Genomic DNA, 19,661 nt, shown 5'->3' with positions numbered 1-19,661 from the left:
TTTTTGCACCAATATTTTGAATTTTAGGGCATAACTGCATTTATGGAGTTGTTGCCCTGCATCATGTTTGTCAACAGTCAACTATGAAATGTAAGATGATGTACAGGTCTGGGGGCGGGGCCAGTGCGTTAACTGCGTTAAAATATTTTAATTGTGTTATTTTTTCATAACTAATTAATTAACGCGTTAAACTGACAGCCCTAATATATATATACGTACATTTTGATCAAGTTGATAATTTAGAGGCCTTGTATCAAATATGTTACAAATGTATCAAATAGGCTTTATATGGTAAAATGTTTAGAACAGCAACTTTAATCATTTTTCCCCTATAGAAAATGATGCTAAGTTTCCATGAGGAGGAGGAAGGCTTACCAGAATCGTTCCTCAGTAACTTCCCGTCACTCATTAAAGTGGACATTCATGCAAAGGTTACCGACCCCAGTGTTGCCAAAAGCATGATGGGATGTCTCCTCTCATCATTGAAAGCCAATGGTAGGTAAAGTTAGGTTGTGTGGCATGTGCATTTATTTAACATGATACATTATTAAGTGCTATAGTAATAACATTGTTATTACACAGTAATTGGTAATTAAATACATTGTACATTAAAGCTCTTACATTTTAAATTCTGTGTGATCTTCCCTCTCTTACCACACTTTACTTTGACTTTAGTAAGCAGTGTTTATAGTTCATAAATGTCGGATGTTGACATGTTAGAGGACATGAAAAGCTGCAGTGATTTGTTTAAATTCTTTGTTTCATAAACGCATCTTTTCCTCGGTTGTCAGGTTCACATGGTGCTTTCTGTGAGGTCCGGCAGATGGACAAAAGGATGTTGGACTTTTATAGCAAACTGGGCTGCTTTGAAGTGGCCAAAATGGAGGGATTCCCAAAAGACGTTATAATAATGGGGAGGAGTTTGTGAATCTGAGCCGCTGAGAGAAAAAAAAAAGCATACAGAAGCAGCCTCCCAGAAATTGCACAAAGCTTCGGCCCCAACACGCTACCTGTTCATGTGACTATCACAAGTTTTGTAATAGCAACTCTGGTGGCCTGTAGCTTCGTTCACATCATATGCCGAATGCACTTCTAGAAATTTAGGTGCTGTTCATTCACTTTGCCAGTGTGTGGGTCTGCAAGGGTAATTCAGGACGCATGAGTTACTTTGAGTTTTTTCTGGTGGACCGTTTGCTTGAGTTGGCCAAGTGCCATTGAACCCACTAAATCTCTTAGATATGGCCGAGCTGCAGTTTGTGTTCAGCATATGTGCGTGTTTAAGTTAACGTCTAGATTCTCCAGACTAAAAACTTGCCGTTACTTGATAAGAGACATCTTCACTTTGCTGTTTTTAATAGTGCTTTACAATGTTCAAAGCAATAATCTAGAAGGACTTCATAACAGTCAGGGTTTGTGTTATTGCTTTCCAGGACATTGTAATAAATTCTGCCGTTTTCCAGGTTCAAACGGTGTCTGTGAGCTCTCGTATGGAGAACACAGCAGCCTAAAGCTATCCTTTGAGGTTTGGGATGCTGCTCGGGTATTATTTAGAAAATAAAAAACACTGAAATTGAACTTTGAGCAGGCAGAAGTAAATACAGTTAAAGTCTGTTGTCTTCAAGACCGCATGGGGTACTTTTGTGTAAGCTGTTTTTAATAGTGCTTTACAATGTTCAAAGCAATAATCTAGAAGGACTTCATAACAGTCAGGGTTTGTGTTATTGCTTTCCAGGACATTGTAATAAATTCTGCCGTTTTCCAGGTTCAAACGGTGTCTGTGAGCTCTCGTATGGAGAACACAGCAGCCTAAAGCTATCCTTTGAGGTTTGGGATGCTGCTCGGGTATTATTTAGAAAAGAAAAAACACTGAAATTGAACTTTGAGCAGGCAGAAGTAAATACAGTTAAAGTCTGTTGTCTTCAAGACCACATGGGGTACTTTTGTGTAAGCCTTTAGCATGTGTATCTTTTAAGGATACAATTTTTTTTATTTTGTACAAAACGCCTTTTGGCTCTTGCCCTCCTCTGGAATATATTTGAGGGTAATGAAAAGTAATTTCCTACAGTTCTTTCTTTGATTAAAATGGTAAATTATACAATTCTGAGACACAACAGGGCTACATTATAATTCTGAGATGCTGATGTTTACCACAAAAAAAAAAGTACAATTAGTATTGTAAACCTCAAGACCAATGCCCTGTCTCTAATTAGAGTGAAAACAGAAAATAAATGAAGGTACATTAGTGAATTATCTTTAAATATATATTTTTTTCTGTTGTCTGAAGAGAATAACTTTGCTTGTTCTTTAATGACAGTCTGCCTCTTTGTCAATCTATTTAAAAATCCCTACAGTTGGGTTTCTCTGAAGTCCACTCTGCGTTGTCAGTGCTAGGATTGTTTTCCTGAACGTTGGTGCAAAAGAAACTGTTTATTCTGTATTTACTCCCTTTTTTAACCAAAATTTCTGACAGTTTTTTTTTTGTCTTTTTTTTATTTTTCTGTATTGTGCTATATTCTGAAAAACTAGATGAGCACAAAAGGCTCCTGCAGATTACCGTATGTAATGTTTAAAATGCCTGATTTAAAGTAAAATGTAAATAGTTTTGTGCATGTGATGGGCCAACACTTGACAGTTTTTTTCACCCCATTTAAGGGAAATTTGTACGCAGAAATGGCTGTTGTTTCTCTATATGGCTTGTTGCTTCATTTTATTTTGGTTGATCACATCCAATGTAAAGGGCTTTTCTTTTTTTAAGGCTTTTCTTTTTTAATCCAATGCATATATTTAAAAAATGAAGACCTTTCTGTACTTTGATGTAATTATGATTATGTATATGTATTATAGTTGTAATTTCTGTAAGGGTTGTATGTAATTTAAAATGGCTATTAAAATGTTAAATAGGAAAAGAAAATCTGTGGTTAGTGAGTTAAATTTAAAAATGCTTTCTAGGGCCACAGTTGCTACCCCTTCCAAACTCTTATTTGTCATTTTTTTGTATTTATTTGTAAAACTTCGGGGTGGTTTAAATTGTTAAAAATTGAAACAATCCAAATTTTATTGCATGCTAGTATATGTAATTAATAGTCCTGGAATGTAAAGTTTCTGAGATGGATAGAAAACCAAAGTTAAGTTATAATCAACTTACTCAATTAAACAATTAAAGGCTAATAATATAAAGGGTAGGCTAAAACGAATAAATGATAACCTTCAAAACAAAAACAGCCATATCAACGAGGACAAATCAATGTGGTATTAAGAATTGTAATAATTTATTGCTATCAACAAAAACAAAGCCCCATCTTTTTTATTCTTAATTTTTTGACGTAGAATTCCGATACTGTACCAAATTAGCAAAAAAAAAAAAAAAAGACTAGCCCTCTTCCGTGTCCATGTTGATGACGTCTTGATTCTTGCGACGGTTTTCGCGTACTCGTCACATGTGTTTTGAAAACGCGACCTGCACTGTAGTGTGGATGTTATAGCCTCTATTGAAGTGATTTTAGTAACGTTTGAACAATTATGTCGTTTGTGGAGGACGCAGTATTAGACAGTGGAGTGGACTCGCGCTCGCGGTTGGAAACCTATGTGTTCAGTAAGATCAACAGTAGCGCGCTGCATGCTTTGTACATTTGCTAACACGTGGGACAACGGTGTTCTGGCGATTTGTGCTACCCGCTCAGATTGTGCTACCTCCCATTAAAAAGATGGCACAAATCGATAGCGAAAAATGCTACCTATCAGATTGTGCTACCAGCATCTTATTTATGTGGTTTGAGGCTTTTTTTTTTATGTTCATACCTAACGTTACCCCTACCCTGAACCTACACGTGCATGCATACCCTAAACTTACATTTAAAACAATGCAAATATTTTTTTAGTAGCACAATCTGATAGGTAGCATGTTTCGTCGGTACAAACGGCAATTGTCAATTTTCTCTTATAATTGTAGCCAATGGTGTTTAACGTTCATCTAAAGAACCCTGGGTCACTGTGCATCAAGATATAGTTCAAACGTCGTCGTTTTCTGTAATTCCATTCATTTATGCTTTTAAATTAAATATACCCATTTAATATTGTGGTTTTGGATTCCTTTAGGTTGTGAGTTGTCTTCTGAAGTTCCATTTTACACATTTCAAGCAGATGAAGATGACGATGTGGAACATTTTCTCGAGCTTCGAATGGTTCGTAGACTATTTTGTTGCAAGAACAGTGTTGTTCCAAAACTGAATGGCTCTGTATGGGTCAGCATTTACTTTCAATGCACTTTCTATGCAGTGCTAGTGAATGGTGACTGCCGTGTTCTACAAACAAATAATTTGGGTTTAATACGAAAGTGAAATGATTATAATATTTTTTTTTATTTCTGCCTGATTTATGCTTTTAAATCGGTATGAAATTAAAATGCACCCTATCAAATCTATTTTATAAATGCATGTCATAGATATGAATATTTCAACAATTGATAAATGCATACATGTATGTTTGTTTGTTTATTTAGACCTTTTTAAATGTTTAATCAAAGTGTTCTAACTGTGATCTTCTGGTGAAATTACAGACTTCTCTCTGGTAACATATGCAGGACTTCTCCAATCATTTAAGATGTGTGCAGATTCTAAAAATATTGCAGGCAAAAAGATTAATTGTCTATTGTCCATAGACTAGAGAAATGAAGCACAGCTCACACCAAAGTCACTTTCAAACCAAAACAGCTTTCTGACGGTGAAAGTGGTGAATCCATGTGACCAGCTTGAATTTGTTGCAAAATTTGCATGGGGAAATCTTCTGCTCTCATGTGAAATTCCAGATTTAATGGATTCCTATTGAAATGACTGGATTTTGCATGCGAAAATTTGCTGAACCACGGTAGATGTCACATTCATCTGCCTCCACTTTTAATGCAGGCCCACATCTCAAAATCCAGTGAACAACCGATGGATAGAACCAAGTCCCTGTCCTACATTATTTCTTTTCCGATGGATGTCACAAAATGGAAGAAAAGATCTGTCGCTGCTTGATGACGTGCTTTTAAAATCATAACTATTTACCTTTCTCTCAAACCATTAGATTTGTCTGGGTGACGGTGCCAAAGAGGAGAATAATGTTGTGGAAGTGACCGCTATGAATCACCAAGGAAAGAAAATATCAGTGCCTGTAGCTAATCTCAACATTTCCTGCCTGCCTATGGTAATGCGACATATTTCGGAGTTACTTTTTTTAATTATACTGTTGTACATTATAAGTGTTCCAACATATTGCAAGTTTTTAAATCCGTTTTTCACCTCTGTTCTTACTCAGGTAAGCCTCGGGGAGTTTGAGTTGATGGCTCCTGTCACACTACGCCTTAAATCTGGAACTGGACCAGTGACCGTCAGTGGGTTACATTTAGTTGGTGAGGAATAAAACACTCTTGTCGCGAGCACACAGTAGCTCTTTGTCACAAAATTGCTTTTAAAGCTGTTTTATCTTTTGTTTGATGCTAATAAATTCTCTTTCTTCAGCCACAGAGAATGAAGGGTCTGAATTATCAGATGAAGATGATGACGAGGATGATGTCAGTGAGGAGGAAATGCCTTCAGTCAAACCAGCCAAGAAAAAGCAGAAAGCTTAATTAGAGATGCTTACACCAGACCTTTATATGTTTTATACAGTATTACTAGACTTAATGTTCTACTACGAGACGTGACGGAGTTGTGTAGAATTTAATGGAATTTTGTACTTGCAGATGTGGTTGCAAATGTTAAATAGAAAGGTTAAAGCCTCCATACAACCAGCTCCATGAACATTCATGTTGAAAATGTTTTAATAGTTAATACTGTTTCTTGTGTATGTAAGTAACTGCCAACACCAAACTTCAGATTCACTCTCAGTTCAGGAACTGAGAATTCACACAGTCCTGTTCCCACTGAGCCACTTCATGCTGGGTTGATTCCAGATGTACAATCCTTGTAACATACTGTAAAATTATATTGAGTGACAGGGTTTTTATATCCTAGTCCCTTTTTTAAGGACTGATAGAGTGAAGTTTTGCATGGTGCATTTTATGTCGAGATCAGTCTAGAAGGACTTGCCATGGTTGCCGTTTTTGTATTTTTACAGATTTATTTACAGATTCTGTAAATAAAATTTGTTGTTTTAGTAGTATCAGTGCAATTGTTGCCTTTTTAAAAGCTCACTTTATAACTTTTGGCAAATTTGGTTTTGTAGCACTAGCACTGATGATGAAAGCTGTAATAACAATTGCTGTGTTTGGTACAATTACATCAACTGACTGAAAAAACAGTGAGAGTTATCATTTTATCATGATATACAGTATTAACATTCTCAATAATTTGAGTATAATTATATACAACATTTGATAATCAGAAGGGCAATGTGATCACAATAAAACCATAAAGGTATACATTCAGATAAGAGTGTTCTACAGTAAAAAAAAAAAAAAAAGTTTTTCTTTTTTTTTTTTTTTTACTAGGGGGAGCAGGACACTATAGTTGATTTATGTACGTGAGGATAGCAAAATAAAGTAAACTGTGACAAATCATACCCAAAAATTCTTCATACAGTGGGCTACCAGTAAAATTGAGAAAAATTTGGGACCAAAAATTATTCAGACACTTTGACCTGACCATGTTTTGCTTAAGTGTTTTCTTAATTGCTAATGCGACCTTTTTACACCACAGACTGAACAAAATTAAGCATTGCTTGGTAATTGGTTGAAATTGGTCAATTGTAAATTGGTATTATCTAATTGTGTACAGCTGACAGTTATTCAACCTAATTCATTACATACCTTTCTATCAATGTTATCTGACGTTATCAAGAGGATTTTTTCTGACAAAGTTTAACTCTTAAGTTCTTGTCATATTTTATTACCTTTTCTAAACTATAGCGAATAAACTGATAATGTAAGAAATGTTGAAGGTGTCTGAATAAATTTTGGTTTGACTATATATAATCATCGAACACATCTATTTATTCATTATTTTTGTACTTTACCTTTTACATTCCTGCTGCTTTCTGAATTGTGTTGTGTTTCATAATTCTATTATTTGTAAATTGACTCTTTAATGCTAGGTTCTATTGTGACAACTTCTGACAACCCCATATAGAGTTGAGTAGTATGTTTTTCTTGGGCAATAACGGTGAAAATGTTCAGTGGCTGTAATAAATGTACTCGGACCTGACTTTAACGTATACAGACAGTGACTTTGAAACCTGACCAGAGAAATGCTCAGAAAAAAACGCTGTTCCTTTAAAATGACGCCAACGGCCGGTGACGTCACTTAGCTCCCCCTAGTAACCCTCGTCGGCGTCTCGGAAGATACCTGGAGAAAGATGGTGAGAAGTTATCTGCCTCTAGTCATGTCTTTGTGTGTGTGTTATAATGAGTTCAGATTTAGGAAACTTAGAAAGTACGGGTCATTTATCGGAACTGGGAGCGTGTAGTCTGGATCGTTAGCAGCAGTAGTGGGTTTTCTGTAGGAGTGAAACCTAATGGCTCAGCGGAGCTACTTATTTTTCCGAAGCAGGAATGATTTCACTAAGTCAAGCAATTTAGACATTATGTTAATTACTGTAAACTAAGCACAACTCCGAAAACCAGAGCTCCTGCCTCTTTTTATACTGACATCTAGACGTAAAATTCATATTTAATATTACAAAGGTATTGGTAAGCAATTATGATATTGTATGCATCAGTGTTAAAGCGACCAAATGTTGTCATCATTTAATCACTTTTCAATTTCAAGTATAAAGTGACAGTGAATGGTGACTGAGGCTGTTATTCTAACATCTCCTTTTGTGCGGCATTTTGTATTTGACACAATCAACTGAATAACATTATTATCTTATTTGTCTTTTTAATACTTTCTTATAGAAGGTTATTAAAAGAGTTTATTTCTCACAAATTTCCTCACAGTGTCATTGTCATTGCTGTCTTGTTTAAAATCTGGTTATTGAGCATATTATGTTTATTCCAGGGTTTGTTGTCAATTCTTAGAAAACTAAAGAGTGCCCCAGACCATGAGGTACGCATTCTGCTCCTGGGATTAGACAATGGTGGAAAGACAACACTTCTCAAGCAGCTCGCCTCTGAGGATATTAGTCACATCACCCCAACACAGGTAACACACAAAAAGTAGCTACTAGACACTTTCTCCCTTTTGCAGAAATTACAAATTTCTGTGTAAAAAAGTTGAGATGTTTATTATCCTTGTTTCATAGAGTAATCTCGTAAGTGCTTCTGCTTTTATTTTGGTCTTGCTTTAGCACAGCACAACCTTGCCCAGTTGCTTTTAATTCTTCTGTCCTTGCCAGGGCTTTAACATTAAGAGCGTGCAGTCTCAGGGCTTCAAACTAAATGTCTGGGACATTGGAGGCCAGAGGAAGATAAGGCCGTACTGGAGAAACTACTTTGAAAATACAAACGTGCTCGTGAGTGTTTCTTAGGAGATTTGTGTTTATGAGTTATGCATAGCCAGACCACTGAACAAATTGTCAGTTTATAGTTCATTTCTTCTCATATACACTACTGTTCAAAAGTTTGGGGTCAGATTTTTAAGAAAGAAGTGGCTTGTGCTCACTCAGATTGCATTTCTTTGATCAAAAATAGAGCTAAAACTGATATTATGAAATATTATTACAATTTTATATGTGTGTATTTTAATATATACTTAATGTAATTTATTGCTGTGATGGCAAAGCTTCATTTTCAGCATTACTCCATGTCACATATAATTCTAATATGCTGATTTGCTTCTCAAGAAACATTTTTTATTAGCAAGGTTGAAAACGCTGCTTAACATTTTTGTGAAAACCGTAATGCATTTCTTTATTGATTTCAAAACAGCATGTATTTGAAAAGGAACTCTTTTGTAACATATGTCTTTTACTGTCACTTTTGATCTTTTTAATGCAAGTATAAATTCAAAACATACTGACGCCAAGCATTTAAACAGTAGTGTATTTATATTTCTTGTGTAAGTAATATTTCCTAAATTGTTTGCTCTTTGGCATTATGTTTTTCAGATTTATGTCATAGACAGTGCAGACAGGAAGCGATTTGAGGAAACGGGGCAGGTATATATAGCAAATCTGTTTATTATTGCTTGTCATGTTTGTGTGTGTGCATCCAAGGCCTCTGCGGGATATTTCTCAGACTATGTGGCTTCACACTTTCTCAGGTTTTGCTACATTTTCCAGCTTAGTACAGTTCACTGCAGCATTAATATTTCAAACTGATTTGAAGTGAAACACTACTAGATTGCTCCAAAGAAATGTGTAAGCATATATGTGATCTTGATATGCATTTGTTCAAGCAAATGCATGCTAAAAGTATTTGAATGAGCTATTTTGAATGGTTCATCTGATGTGCAGGAGTTGGCCGAGCTGCTGGATGAGGAGAAACTTAGTGGCGTACCTGTTTTGATCTTTGCCAATAAGCAAGACCTGCTGACTGCTGCTCCGGCCTCTGAGATCGCGGAGGGACTGAACCTGCACACCATTCGGGACCGCATGTGGCAAATTCAGTCCTGCTCTGCACTTACAGAAGAGGGAGTTCAGGTGAATCATCGGCCTTCTTTTATTTACCCATGCATTTGTTTTGGACCTTCCCATCAGAGATTGGTTTTCACATAAAGTGCTTCCTTCTTTCAGGATGGAATGAACTGGGTCTGCAAGAACGTTACTGCAAAGAAGAAGCAGTGAGTCTAGTGTATTTTTCTACAGCCGTTCAGGGAATGTTAAAAGCAAGCTTTGTGGACTGTGTGGATTCCCTACCAGCTCGTTCAGGTTAAAGGGATCTGAGGAGGTTCAGAGAGCCTTTTCTTTTTTCTCCTCTGAACCACCTCAGCCACTGCCTCAATTCCTCCGTCATCGGTCTGACTCACAGTCACTCCATAAACACTGTGCAATAGCATGATACTCCGAATGAATTTGATTTATAATGTCCAATCAACCACTGAAGTGAGTATAATAAGTGTTTTTGCATTATTATTATTATTATTATTTAGTCTGTTTGATCTTGGAATCTATTTCAATACCTTGGATTTCTATGATTTATTGCTTTTAGATGTTTTATACTGTGCTAGATTTTTTAACAACATTTCTTGCATAGCCTGTGTTATTTGACTGGCTTGAACCAAAGTGTTATGAAAGCCAAGTTCTTAAATAGACAATTTACTGTGGGATGAGTGCTTGTAACATGTTTAGCCAACTTAAGCATCTGGCTGTGGCAGTGGAGAGGTTCTTTCTTTATGAGGACATCAGATTGAGAGCATTATATTCACATGATGCCTCCTGTAAAAGTCAGAAGACTGAAGCACCAGATCAGCAGCACAGATGCTCTTGTCACAAAAAGGAAATCAAAAGTAGATGGCATTTATGACCTCTTAATAGTTTGGATTTTTCTTCTGTGATTTTGTGTCATAAGATTAAAACAGGCCATTTTATGTCTATTTCCTGCATTTTCTACTCAGTTTTTTAGGAATGTGGGAGGGTGTTTGCTGGATGTTATGAGGAACTGATCTGATGAATAATGACTCCTGCTTTCAGAACATTATTTCAGTTAACCACACTTATACTTTTCATTGTTATCATTCCATCATTTTTCTCTCTTACAAAACAATACATTAGAATTTATGAGTAGAAATATTTAAGAAATGTCTACAACATGAAAATGAAATATTTCTCGTTTGCATTTTCTTATTTTCAACACTTAAGCTCTAATTATATCCATAAATCTTTTTTGTATGTCTGTATGAAGGGGTAAATTTAATGGAGAAAGTCAAATGAGTAATTTCAAGTCTTAAGCCCAAAACACACTGCATGATTTTAGCAATCCTATAAGATCACTGCATGTCACACTGTGCGACATGGATCTAATAAACTTGGCTACAAGTACGACGTGTGTAGACTGTACGATGATGAAACCTATTGACTCGTACGATACGACGCACGTTACTACAGAAGAATAAAGGTCATCAGCAATGCGCTAGTGGTAAACAAAAAAAAGCATGATAAATCACACTTTAGCAGTTGTATTTTTTATGTGTGCTGGAAAAAAAGTGGAAGCGGCGAAAGAGGAAGGGACAAGAGCTTGAGGTAAGCAGTTTTATGTTTTAGCGCCATGTCGCGTTGATTTCATGTCAGGTTTTTATTGGTTGGTCAGTAAACGTGGATCGTAGCAGCAAACACACCGTGCGATGATCATCCTGTATCGTAGGCTATCTTTGGTTGCAAGACTGGGTCTTACGGGTTTAGAACGACATGAGGGTGAGTAATTAATGACAGAATTTTCATTTTTGGGTGAACTATACCTTTAAGATATTTTTTATGAAATCTAAGAGCTTTCTGACTCTGCATAGACAGCAACGCAACTACCATGTGTCGTGGTACAGTACTGTCGTGAATGCGTGTCGAAATCTGACACAGAAAAGAAAAAATGGCTGAATAAAGTCTTTTTTTGTTTGTTTTCTTTGCACACAAAAAGTATTCTCGTTGCTTCATAAAATTACGGCTGAACCACTGTTGTCACATGGACTATTTTAAGAATGCCATTACTACCTTTCTGGGTCTTGAACGTGTCAGTTGCATTGTTGTCTATGCAGGGTCAGAAAGCTCTCGGATTTCATCAAAAATAGTTAATTTGTGTTCCGAAGATGAACGAAGACCTTGTGGGTTTGGAACGACATGAGGGTGAGTAATTTTTGAGTGAACTAACTCTTTAAGTCAGAACTACAGGTCAGGCCCCGTCATGTTACAGCACACTTAAATCAGTCCGCCTAAAATCAATGCAAATTAAATCTAGATTAAATTATCATAAAATATCAATGTAAAGAGACCTGCATTTACCAGATGTGAGCAACATCCACTGTGTGCGATTTAATTTACATATGAAACACTGTCAGCATCAAATTAAAGGGATAGTACACCCAAAAATGCCGCCACCTATCTCTCAAATGGACCATTGACACTCCCAATTGAGATTGTAGATAGAGTGTCAATGGTCCATTTGAGAGATAGGTGGCGGTAATGCACTTATAAGTCTGCGATCCGCCGTAACGCAAGAAGACGCCTCACGCGCAGGCTGAAGAAGAAGACGCAAAGGCACTCGGGACAGTTCAGACATTGCAGTGTGAGTTAAAAATCTCCATTTGTGTTCTACTGAAGAAACAAAGTCACTTACATCTTAGATGCCCTAGGGGTAAGCAGGTAAACATCAAATTTTCTTTTTTGGGTGAACTATCCCTTTAAGTCGGCACAATGCAGGATTCAGGAACGCAGGAAAGCGCCAATTTTCCAGTCATTTAATTTCCTGGCGGTAATTTCCAGTTACGGTGACAGGAACGTGGCTAGCTAAAACTACAACTTGAAACCACGGGGAGACAGGGCTACTTTTTTGTTAGTTTTTTTGTGAACTGTGTTCTCCAAACTAAGCTGACATCCATTGATCTATCTATCTATCTATCTATCTATCTGTCTGTCTGTATAGTTGTCATTATATCTATCTGTTATATTGATCATTCTGTGTTGAGAGAGGCAGATGTGGGCAGATGGTATGACCCTGACCTTGTGTTCACTGAAGTTCTCCTCCCCCTCTGATGGCAGGGCTAATGTCACACTGCCGTCAAACCCTACGTTGCCATGGCAACTGCTCCAGCTGCTTTATGGTCATGTCAGAACTGTTAAATGTGTGGAGACCTGCTGTTTCATAAATGTGTAAAGGCACTGCCTGCTTTTCTCTGGAATAACTCATAGATATTGATCTTTTATTCTAGGTAACTGAAATGCAAAATCGCTTACTTGGAAATCCAATGCCTGATTGACAGACAAAGCACTCAGAGATGGTGTGGGTTCACAAAAGAACTCATTCCTCAGAGTATACATTCACTCAACTCCTTGCTTGGCCCAGTCTTCAGTCCAAGCACTCAGCAAACACTGCACTCTTCAAACAAAGAGACACAGGGTGGGCTTCAATGCACCGGGACTGTCAGCACCTTCCTTCGCAAATCAGTGAGCAACAGACATTGGCTGATTTTTTAGTTTGTCCCCTGAATGACACTGAACTGGAATTCTCCACAGAGGCCACCTGGCCTGTGAAGGACATGGTGATGAGGTGCGTCAGCTGCAGGTGAGGCCAACCCACAGACTTCTGATTCCACTTTCTAGCTTAAAACATTGAAGTTAATATTGAGTTACAAACCTGTTTAAAATTCAGTATTCTGTTATACTGAATAAAATAAAATTCTGTCATCTTCAAACCTTTATACCTTTCTTTCTCATGTTTCAACTGTTTTGTTAAAACATATGTTGTCCCTATAGTGAAATTCAATGGTCCAAAACAACACTGGACCCTATTGACTTTCACACAATTAATAGTAATATTAAGAGAAGTATTATCGATGTAACTGTACTGACACTATCAGATGACAACAAAATTTGAACTGAATTGATCTAGACAATGACACTAACTTTGCAATACTGACAATGCTGTTGAACTGAACTGAATCAACACTGAAGTGAATTGAGCTGAATTATGACCTTATTGCCTTCTGAAGAGCTGCTTACAGATGAATTGAACAATTTTTAATAACTGATTAACTTTGTAACATTGACAGTTATTGCACTGAATTGAGTTGAATAATGACATTGCATTCTGAAGTGCTGCTTTACAAAAATTGAATTTGTTTCATAATTGATCATAACACTTTAGTATAGGCATCAACTCTCACTATTAACTAGCTGCTTACCAGCATGCCTATTATTAACACACTGGCTGTTTATTAGTACTTATAAAGCACATACTCTGCATAACCATATTCTATACCCCTAATCCTACCCAGTACCTGACCTTAAGAACTAACTTACTAACTATTAATAAGCAGCAAATTAGGAGTTTAATGAGGCAAAAGTAATAGTTAATGGTTTGTTAATAGTGAGAATTGGGCCTTAAATTAAAGTGTGACCACTGATCATTTTACATTTACACTGTTATTTTCCTGTTTATTAATGCGAAGCAGCTTCTTTTAAGAATCTGTGTTGTACAAATTATATAAATAAATGTGACGGATTAAAAAAAAACTTTTGCATTCCCACAGACGAAAGAAAGGTTTGCAAGTATAGAATCATGAATGAACAGAAATAAATTTGAGCAATTTTTTTCATGAAATCTAAACTGACAACAGTGTTTATTCTAAATTATTTTCTTTTCAAAATTAAGTCACCCTTTTTTCCCTTTCTTTTAAGAAGCCATTTTACTTAGATATACATCGCAAACGGGAAGAAAACATTTGCTGACCTGTCTCTGAAAAATGTCCAGTACTCAGGTGGGAAGTATTATCATGTTCCGTGCTGAATATTTAGGAATAATGAATCGTACGGAAAGCATCCAATGACGTTACAGATTTTTTTAGCAGTTACCAACTTTTGCCTTTGATGACATTTCCCGTTTCCATTTTAGCTGGTGTTGTCTTTTCTAGTAATCCTCCTGGCTTGATGATTCATAACCACATATGTGTAGAAATCTATGAGGTTTACAGTAAAAGTTGCTATTTCAAAATGAACATTGCAACACATAGGTAGCCGTAACAGTAAGGAAAGCGGGAAGCGAGAGCTGTGCCACAATCCTCAGACTAACCACGTCTAATGAGATGATGACATCTTTCATTTACACAACAATCACATTAACTGTTTCTGTTTGAATGGCTTAATACTTCCCCTGTGTCATAATTTTTCCATATGGAGCTTGAGGGCGAATTTGCTCGTGTCCGTTTGTGTAAGAGAGAGCGAGAAACACAGATATAGTGTGTGCTGTGAGTGTCAACTCATCAGTAGATCACCTCATTGGTGTGTATTTGCCTGTTCACTGGGGTGTGGTCTGATGCACTTGACAGCTGTGTGTTACCATGGCAACCGTGTGTGTGTGTGTGTGCGCGCACATGCCTCAGTGTAGGGGCCTCGCTGAAGGTGTGTTTTATTGCTGTTGCTCTGCCAGGAGCCTGTCAGCTGTTGTGCAGCTGCCGTTTGCATTCGCAGGCCTATCCATCTCCTCTCTATGACACATCACACTTCTAATTCCAAAGCCTAATCAAAGACATCCACACACAGCGCAGGGCTCGTCAGGCCAGCAAATGCTACAGAGGTCCTCTGGTTTCATATTCCTGTAATGAGTAACTGGAGATGAGGGGGAAATCTGCTGCTCTGGCTGCCCTCTTTGTTACCCGAGTTATCTCCAAATTATTAACACTGGAGCCTGGGAATGCAGCCTCCAAACAGACGCACAGTGTTTCCTGTAAGTCACACTGCTATAAGCCTAGTTTAGTGTTATATTTAACCAGGATTTTTAAATCCTTGGTATTAAAACACACAGATAGGAATGTCAGTTACTTAAAGCAACAGTGTGAGCCTAAAATGCAATGAAACGAAGATTCTGTCATTTACTCACCCTCACGTCATGCCAAACCTGTATGGTGTTTCTTTTGTGGAGCATAAAAGGACCATTTTGGTTTGCTCCTGTCCATTCAAACTAAGACAGCATTGTGACCAGAAGCTGTCAGTAAAGTGACCCAGTAGTGAACAACACAACGAAATCTCCACAACACAACAGAATTAGCATAACGCAACGGAAACAAACCACAACACAACAAAATTAGCACAACGCAATGGAAACAAGCCACAACACAACAAAGGTAACACAACGCAATGGAAACAAGGCAAAACACAACGAAATTAGCACAACACAGCTAAATTTGCACAACGCAACGGAAACAAGCCACAACACAACAAAGGTAACACAACGCAATGGAGCAGCAAATCCTCCAGCATGGTCTGTCATCCATCTCTCCTCAACGCGTGATCAGTCAAATCTGACTCCTGCAGCTCGTGTTGGATGCAGAGTTGTCAAGTTTTTTTTTTTTTTTTTGGATTTGGGCTACTTTTAAACTGTTGCCATGGCTTGATTTCCCCCCGTGGGTTAAAGGTTTGAAATGTTGCATAAATTACATTTGACTGAGACGCTTGTATTGAAACATTTTGAATTCTATTGAGACTGAAACAAGTTTTGTGAAGGACGGCCGCTGGTAGGAAGCTTTTTAGCTGTGTTTATGATAAATATGCACAACAGTGACTGTAAAATATGTATATTAGGTATGGAAATTACATATTTTGAGTTTTGATATTTGAGATTGCGCTACTTTGGGCGCTTTCGGCATTAATTTAACCACCAACCAAGCACACCCCAGCCCCCGGCCCGCCCGCACCCGCACCCATACCCACCGTCCTCTTTTGGGGAAACTAAAATATGGTCACCCTATAAAATGCTAATTTGATTGTTGATATATCACAGCTGTGATTGCTGTCCCTTTGTTTTTGTTTTTTTGTGTGTGTGTGTTTTTTGCCCCGTCGAGTGTTGTGGACCCTGTTTCTTCTCGCGAGAGTTCCTTCGCGACGCGCCAGGGAATCCCGAGACGTCATCTGAATCAGCTGATTTTACACTTCAGATAAAAGAAGCCGGTTTATCGGCGTTTAGCGGCAACGCTCAACGTGCTCATTTTGGAATATAATCAAATGCACCAAATGAGCATATTAAAATGATTTTTGAAGGATCATGTGACACTGAAGACTGGTGTAATGATGCTGAAAATTCAGGTTTGCTATCACAGGAATAAATTACATTTTAAATAAAATATTTTAAAATAGAAAGCAGTTATTTTAAATTGTAAAAATATTTTTTAACAGTGGCGTATGAATGAGAGTTGAGAGCTGCTACAAAGGGAAAGATTATCAGAGAATAATGACTTAAATTTCGATCAGTTCCTCACACTTACTTTTATTGTTCTTTTTTAGGCATTTTTGGATCCTTTGTGGAGTTTGACAGCCTCTGGTCACTATGAACTATAAGTGTATGGGAAAAAAGCAGTGTGAAGATTCATCATTCAAAATGTTTCCACAGAAACAATAGCAGCATGTGGTTTGGAAGGGCATGAGAATGAGTAAACGATGCCAGCATTTTCATGTATCCCTTTTAAGTTAATTGAGAAATGTTTTTATTTTGACACACTGGTGACACTGGTTTACTCGTTTCAACTCCTCGCCTTTTCATGCTCTTCCAATCCAAGCACAACCAACTGAAAACATCTCTTGTTCATTTCCCCAAACCCTGTCCTGCTCTGTTTCTCACAGCGACTGGTGTCCATATATCATTTTCAGCATGTGTGAACAATACAAATGTGTGAATGTGATTCAGTTCCAGGCTTCAGAATTCAGTAGATTACTAAAACTGAGTCAAGTTCACACATTTTAAATGCCTCCAAATACACTGTAATGGACGTGCAGAAGATCTCTGAAGCACCCAGAGGACTCTGCAGCTCTCCTGACTCTGTTGCTCCAGGGCTGGCCTCACAGGACCTAAGAGGGATTTTGGATTATCCGTCCTGGCTTTAGGGATTGGAGCTGCAATGTGCTGGATAGCAGAAATCTTAATTCTGCATGGTAAATAGATTATTGAGCATGTGAGGCACAGACAGACATTCCAATTTAGATGCTGCCTTCCCTCTTCCCTCTTTCTTCTCATCTTTCAGTGTTTCCTTTTTCTGTAAATCTCTTGAAAACTTTATCCATTCCCCCTCTTGTGTCTTTCCTTCTCACTCTGTATTGGTGTAAAAAGCAATGTGTGAATGAGAAGCAGGAAAAGACAAAGGCACTGCATACATCTGGTATTAACATCTGTCCTAGATTTACAGCTGACGGTCAGCACTAAATACAGGTGTAAATGGGATCCACAACGTCTTGTAATCCGAGCACTCAAACTGCATTTGAAGGTACGCATGTGACTGCATTGAATTTGTAGTGTAAACTCTGATGCACTCATACGGCAGAACTGTCTACTCACCTTTTTTATGGAAAAACCATCTGAACAAATAAGCACAATAAGTTTGGCGGCACTCACAGGTCAGCAGCTTCGGCCTGCTCTCCTCAGGCAGAGGAGAGCAGACTTTTTTTTTTGAAAAAGTGCTATGCATCATTTATGTTTTTCTTCTCTCAGTACTCTCAAGGCCTGTTCACACCAAGATGAATGTTTGGTGTGTAAAAGCGGTGCAATTAACATTTTTAATTTGAACAGACGGGGCTACTTTTCCCAGAGGATGTTTGTACTTTGAAATTTCTACTTTGATCATGTACTTCGCAATTGTAATCTTATATCTGAATTTGCCAAGTCTGTTTTTCTCACAAATCCTATGTACAAATTCCAGAGCAAATTACTTAATGTTTTTCAGTAAAATCTAATCCTGTCCGAATCGTGTCTGTGAACATCAGTGTCAGGTAAAATACGTCTCAATTTCTCTGCTTACTTTCATGGTTTTATTGCAAGCAGCCACTTCTATAAACTCATGTTTATTTATAATAAAATAATATCAATACATTTTTTATTAAAAGACATATATAATCATATGTAATCCATGCAACCATGTCACATGACCTTCTGTAACCACAGAATCAAACATCTAGAAAACACACATTCTCACCTCTGGTCCCATTCGAATTGTTTCCTGCAATTATATTGGGTGATAAGAATTGTAACTCAAATGTCATTTATAAAACGATGCTGTCCAATGATTTTTTTTTTAACATGGAGTTATTCTGATCTCTTTTCCATTGCAAAAAAAAAGGGTCAACCGTTCAAATTAGCACTTTTGGTCACATGCCCAGAGCTGCTGCTGTTATATAAAACTATAGCTTCCAAGCTACTATCCTAGTAGGTGAATGACAGCACGCCAAAAGAGTAGTTTGTCCAAATTCACAGTATTCAAAAAACAGTAGGCAAACAGTAGACGAATGACCTACTACTTCTGGTGAGATTCTGAAGTGTGCATTAAATTGACACTTTACTATTCCATGAGGCCACAAGAGAGGAGCTGTGAATGAAAATCAAGCAACGCAACTGATGCTGGTAGGTCACATGACAACATGGCAGATGTATGTGCAATTTTCATTCATAATACCTTACACATACTATATAAAACATATTTATTTTAATGGTTAAAGAGGTGGACAAAGTACACAAATCAAGTACTTGAGGAAAAGTATATAGTAGTCAACATTTGAAGTGGATCAAAAAAGTTCATCAAAGTTGTCCTAAGACAAGAAAACTTGTAGGTTTTAGGACAACTTTGATGAAAGGTTTTGATCCACTTCAAATGTTGACTAGTGTAGATACCCATACAGAATATTACTCCAGTAAAAGTATTAAGTACTCCTTTTTAATTTTACTTGGGTAAAAGTACAAAAGAACTTGAGTTTTAAATGTACTAAAAAAAGTAGTAGAAAGTAGTAAATGTATTAGTAAAAGTCTTAAAATTAAAAAGAACTTATTAATGAATGTTTATTTATTTAGCAATTTTATATAGCCTACTCAGATACTCCTGCTAAAAATGCATGTCTATAAAAATAATGAATGCAAAAATTTGGCATTAGTAACAAGCTCCGAGGATCTCCCGTTCTTGGCTCATTTTGGGTCAGACTTGTAAATTTAGTTGATTGTTAACTGGGGACTGATCATTTGAATCATTGAGTTGTTGACTCGAGAACAGCTGCAATCAGCTCCATCCAATTCGTGAATGAATTGTTCAGTGCGATTTACGAACCGATTTAACAGGTTAATTGAAACG

The 19,661-nt window shown here is 37.2% G+C and overlaps 3 protein-coding genes across 4 annotated transcripts in view; all 3 read left to right on the top strand.

Moving 5' to 3' along the window:
- The window catches only part of oga (O-GlcNAcase), a 13,536-nt gene extending 12,168 nt beyond the window's left edge, over positions 1-1,368 (top strand). For both annotated transcript variants that reach the window (XM_016562127.1, XM_016562125.1), the window contains 2 exons: positions 336-495; positions 792-1,368. In XM_016562127.1, the coding sequence (XP_016417613.1) occupies positions 336-495; positions 792-928 (297 nt within the window). In that variant the 3' untranslated portion in view covers positions 929-1,368. The remainder of the gene's footprint in view (positions 1-335; positions 496-791) is intronic.
- Positions 1,369-3,410: 2,042 nt separating this feature from the next.
- LOC107747554 (nucleoplasmin-like protein NO29) lies at positions 3,411-6,139 on the top strand. The gene is made up of 5 exons (XM_016562129.1): positions 3,411-3,592; positions 4,096-4,181; positions 5,065-5,184; positions 5,296-5,389; positions 5,499-6,139. Exons 1-5 carry the CDS (start codon positions 3,520-3,522, stop codon positions 5,606-5,608), a joined length of 483 nt encoding a protein of 160 aa, XP_016417615.1. The 5' UTR covers positions 3,411-3,519; the 3' UTR covers positions 5,609-6,139.
- Positions 6,140-7,088: 949 nt separating this feature from the next.
- On the top strand, positions 7,089-9,973 carry LOC107747553 (ADP-ribosylation factor-like protein 3). Its single transcript, XM_016562128.1, has 6 exons — positions 7,089-7,335; positions 7,977-8,120; positions 8,314-8,430; positions 9,025-9,075; positions 9,373-9,558; positions 9,652-9,973. Exons 1-6 carry the CDS (start codon positions 7,333-7,335, stop codon positions 9,700-9,702), a joined length of 552 nt encoding a protein of 183 aa, XP_016417614.1. The 5' UTR covers positions 7,089-7,332; the 3' UTR covers positions 9,703-9,973.
- The last annotated feature ends 9,688 nt before the right edge of the window (positions 9,974-19,661 follow it).

This window comes from Sinocyclocheilus rhinocerous, unplaced genomic scaffold (genome assembly GCF_001515625.1).
Source record: "Sinocyclocheilus rhinocerous isolate Xijiao unplaced genomic scaffold, SAMN03320098_v1.1 scaffold469, whole genome shotgun sequence".
Classification (NCBI taxonomy): Eukaryota; Metazoa; Chordata; class Actinopteri; order Cypriniformes; family Cyprinidae; genus Sinocyclocheilus; species Sinocyclocheilus rhinocerous.
Note: the sequence above shows the minus strand (reverse complement) of the source record. Positions and strands in the feature narration are given on the sequence as shown.

What these genes read in the sequence shown, in the direction of transcription:
- LOC107747554 (XM_016562129.1), top strand. Translation starts at nt 3,520, where the DNA reads ATGTCGTTTGTGGAGGACGCAGTATTAGACAGTGGAGTGGACTCGCGC. An exon ending in GTTGGAAACCTATGTGTTCA is followed by an intron (nt 3,593 to 4,095) that starts GTAAGATCAACA and finishes GGATTCCTTTAG; the next exon opens with GTTGTGAGTTGTCTTCTGAA. An exon ending in ACATTTCCTGCCTGCCTATG is followed by an intron (nt 5,185 to 5,295) that starts GTAATGCGACAT and finishes GTTCTTACTCAG; the next exon opens with GTAAGCCTCGGGGAGTTTGA.
- LOC107747553 (XM_016562128.1), top strand. An exon ending in GTCACATCACCCCAACACAG is followed by an intron (nt 8,121 to 8,313) that starts GTAACACACAAA and finishes TGTCCTTGCCAG; the next exon opens with GGCTTTAACATTAAGAGCGT. An exon ending in GATTTGAGGAAACGGGGCAG is followed by an intron (nt 9,076 to 9,372) that starts GTATATATAGCA and finishes TCTGATGTGCAG; the next exon opens with GAGTTGGCCGAGCTGCTGGA.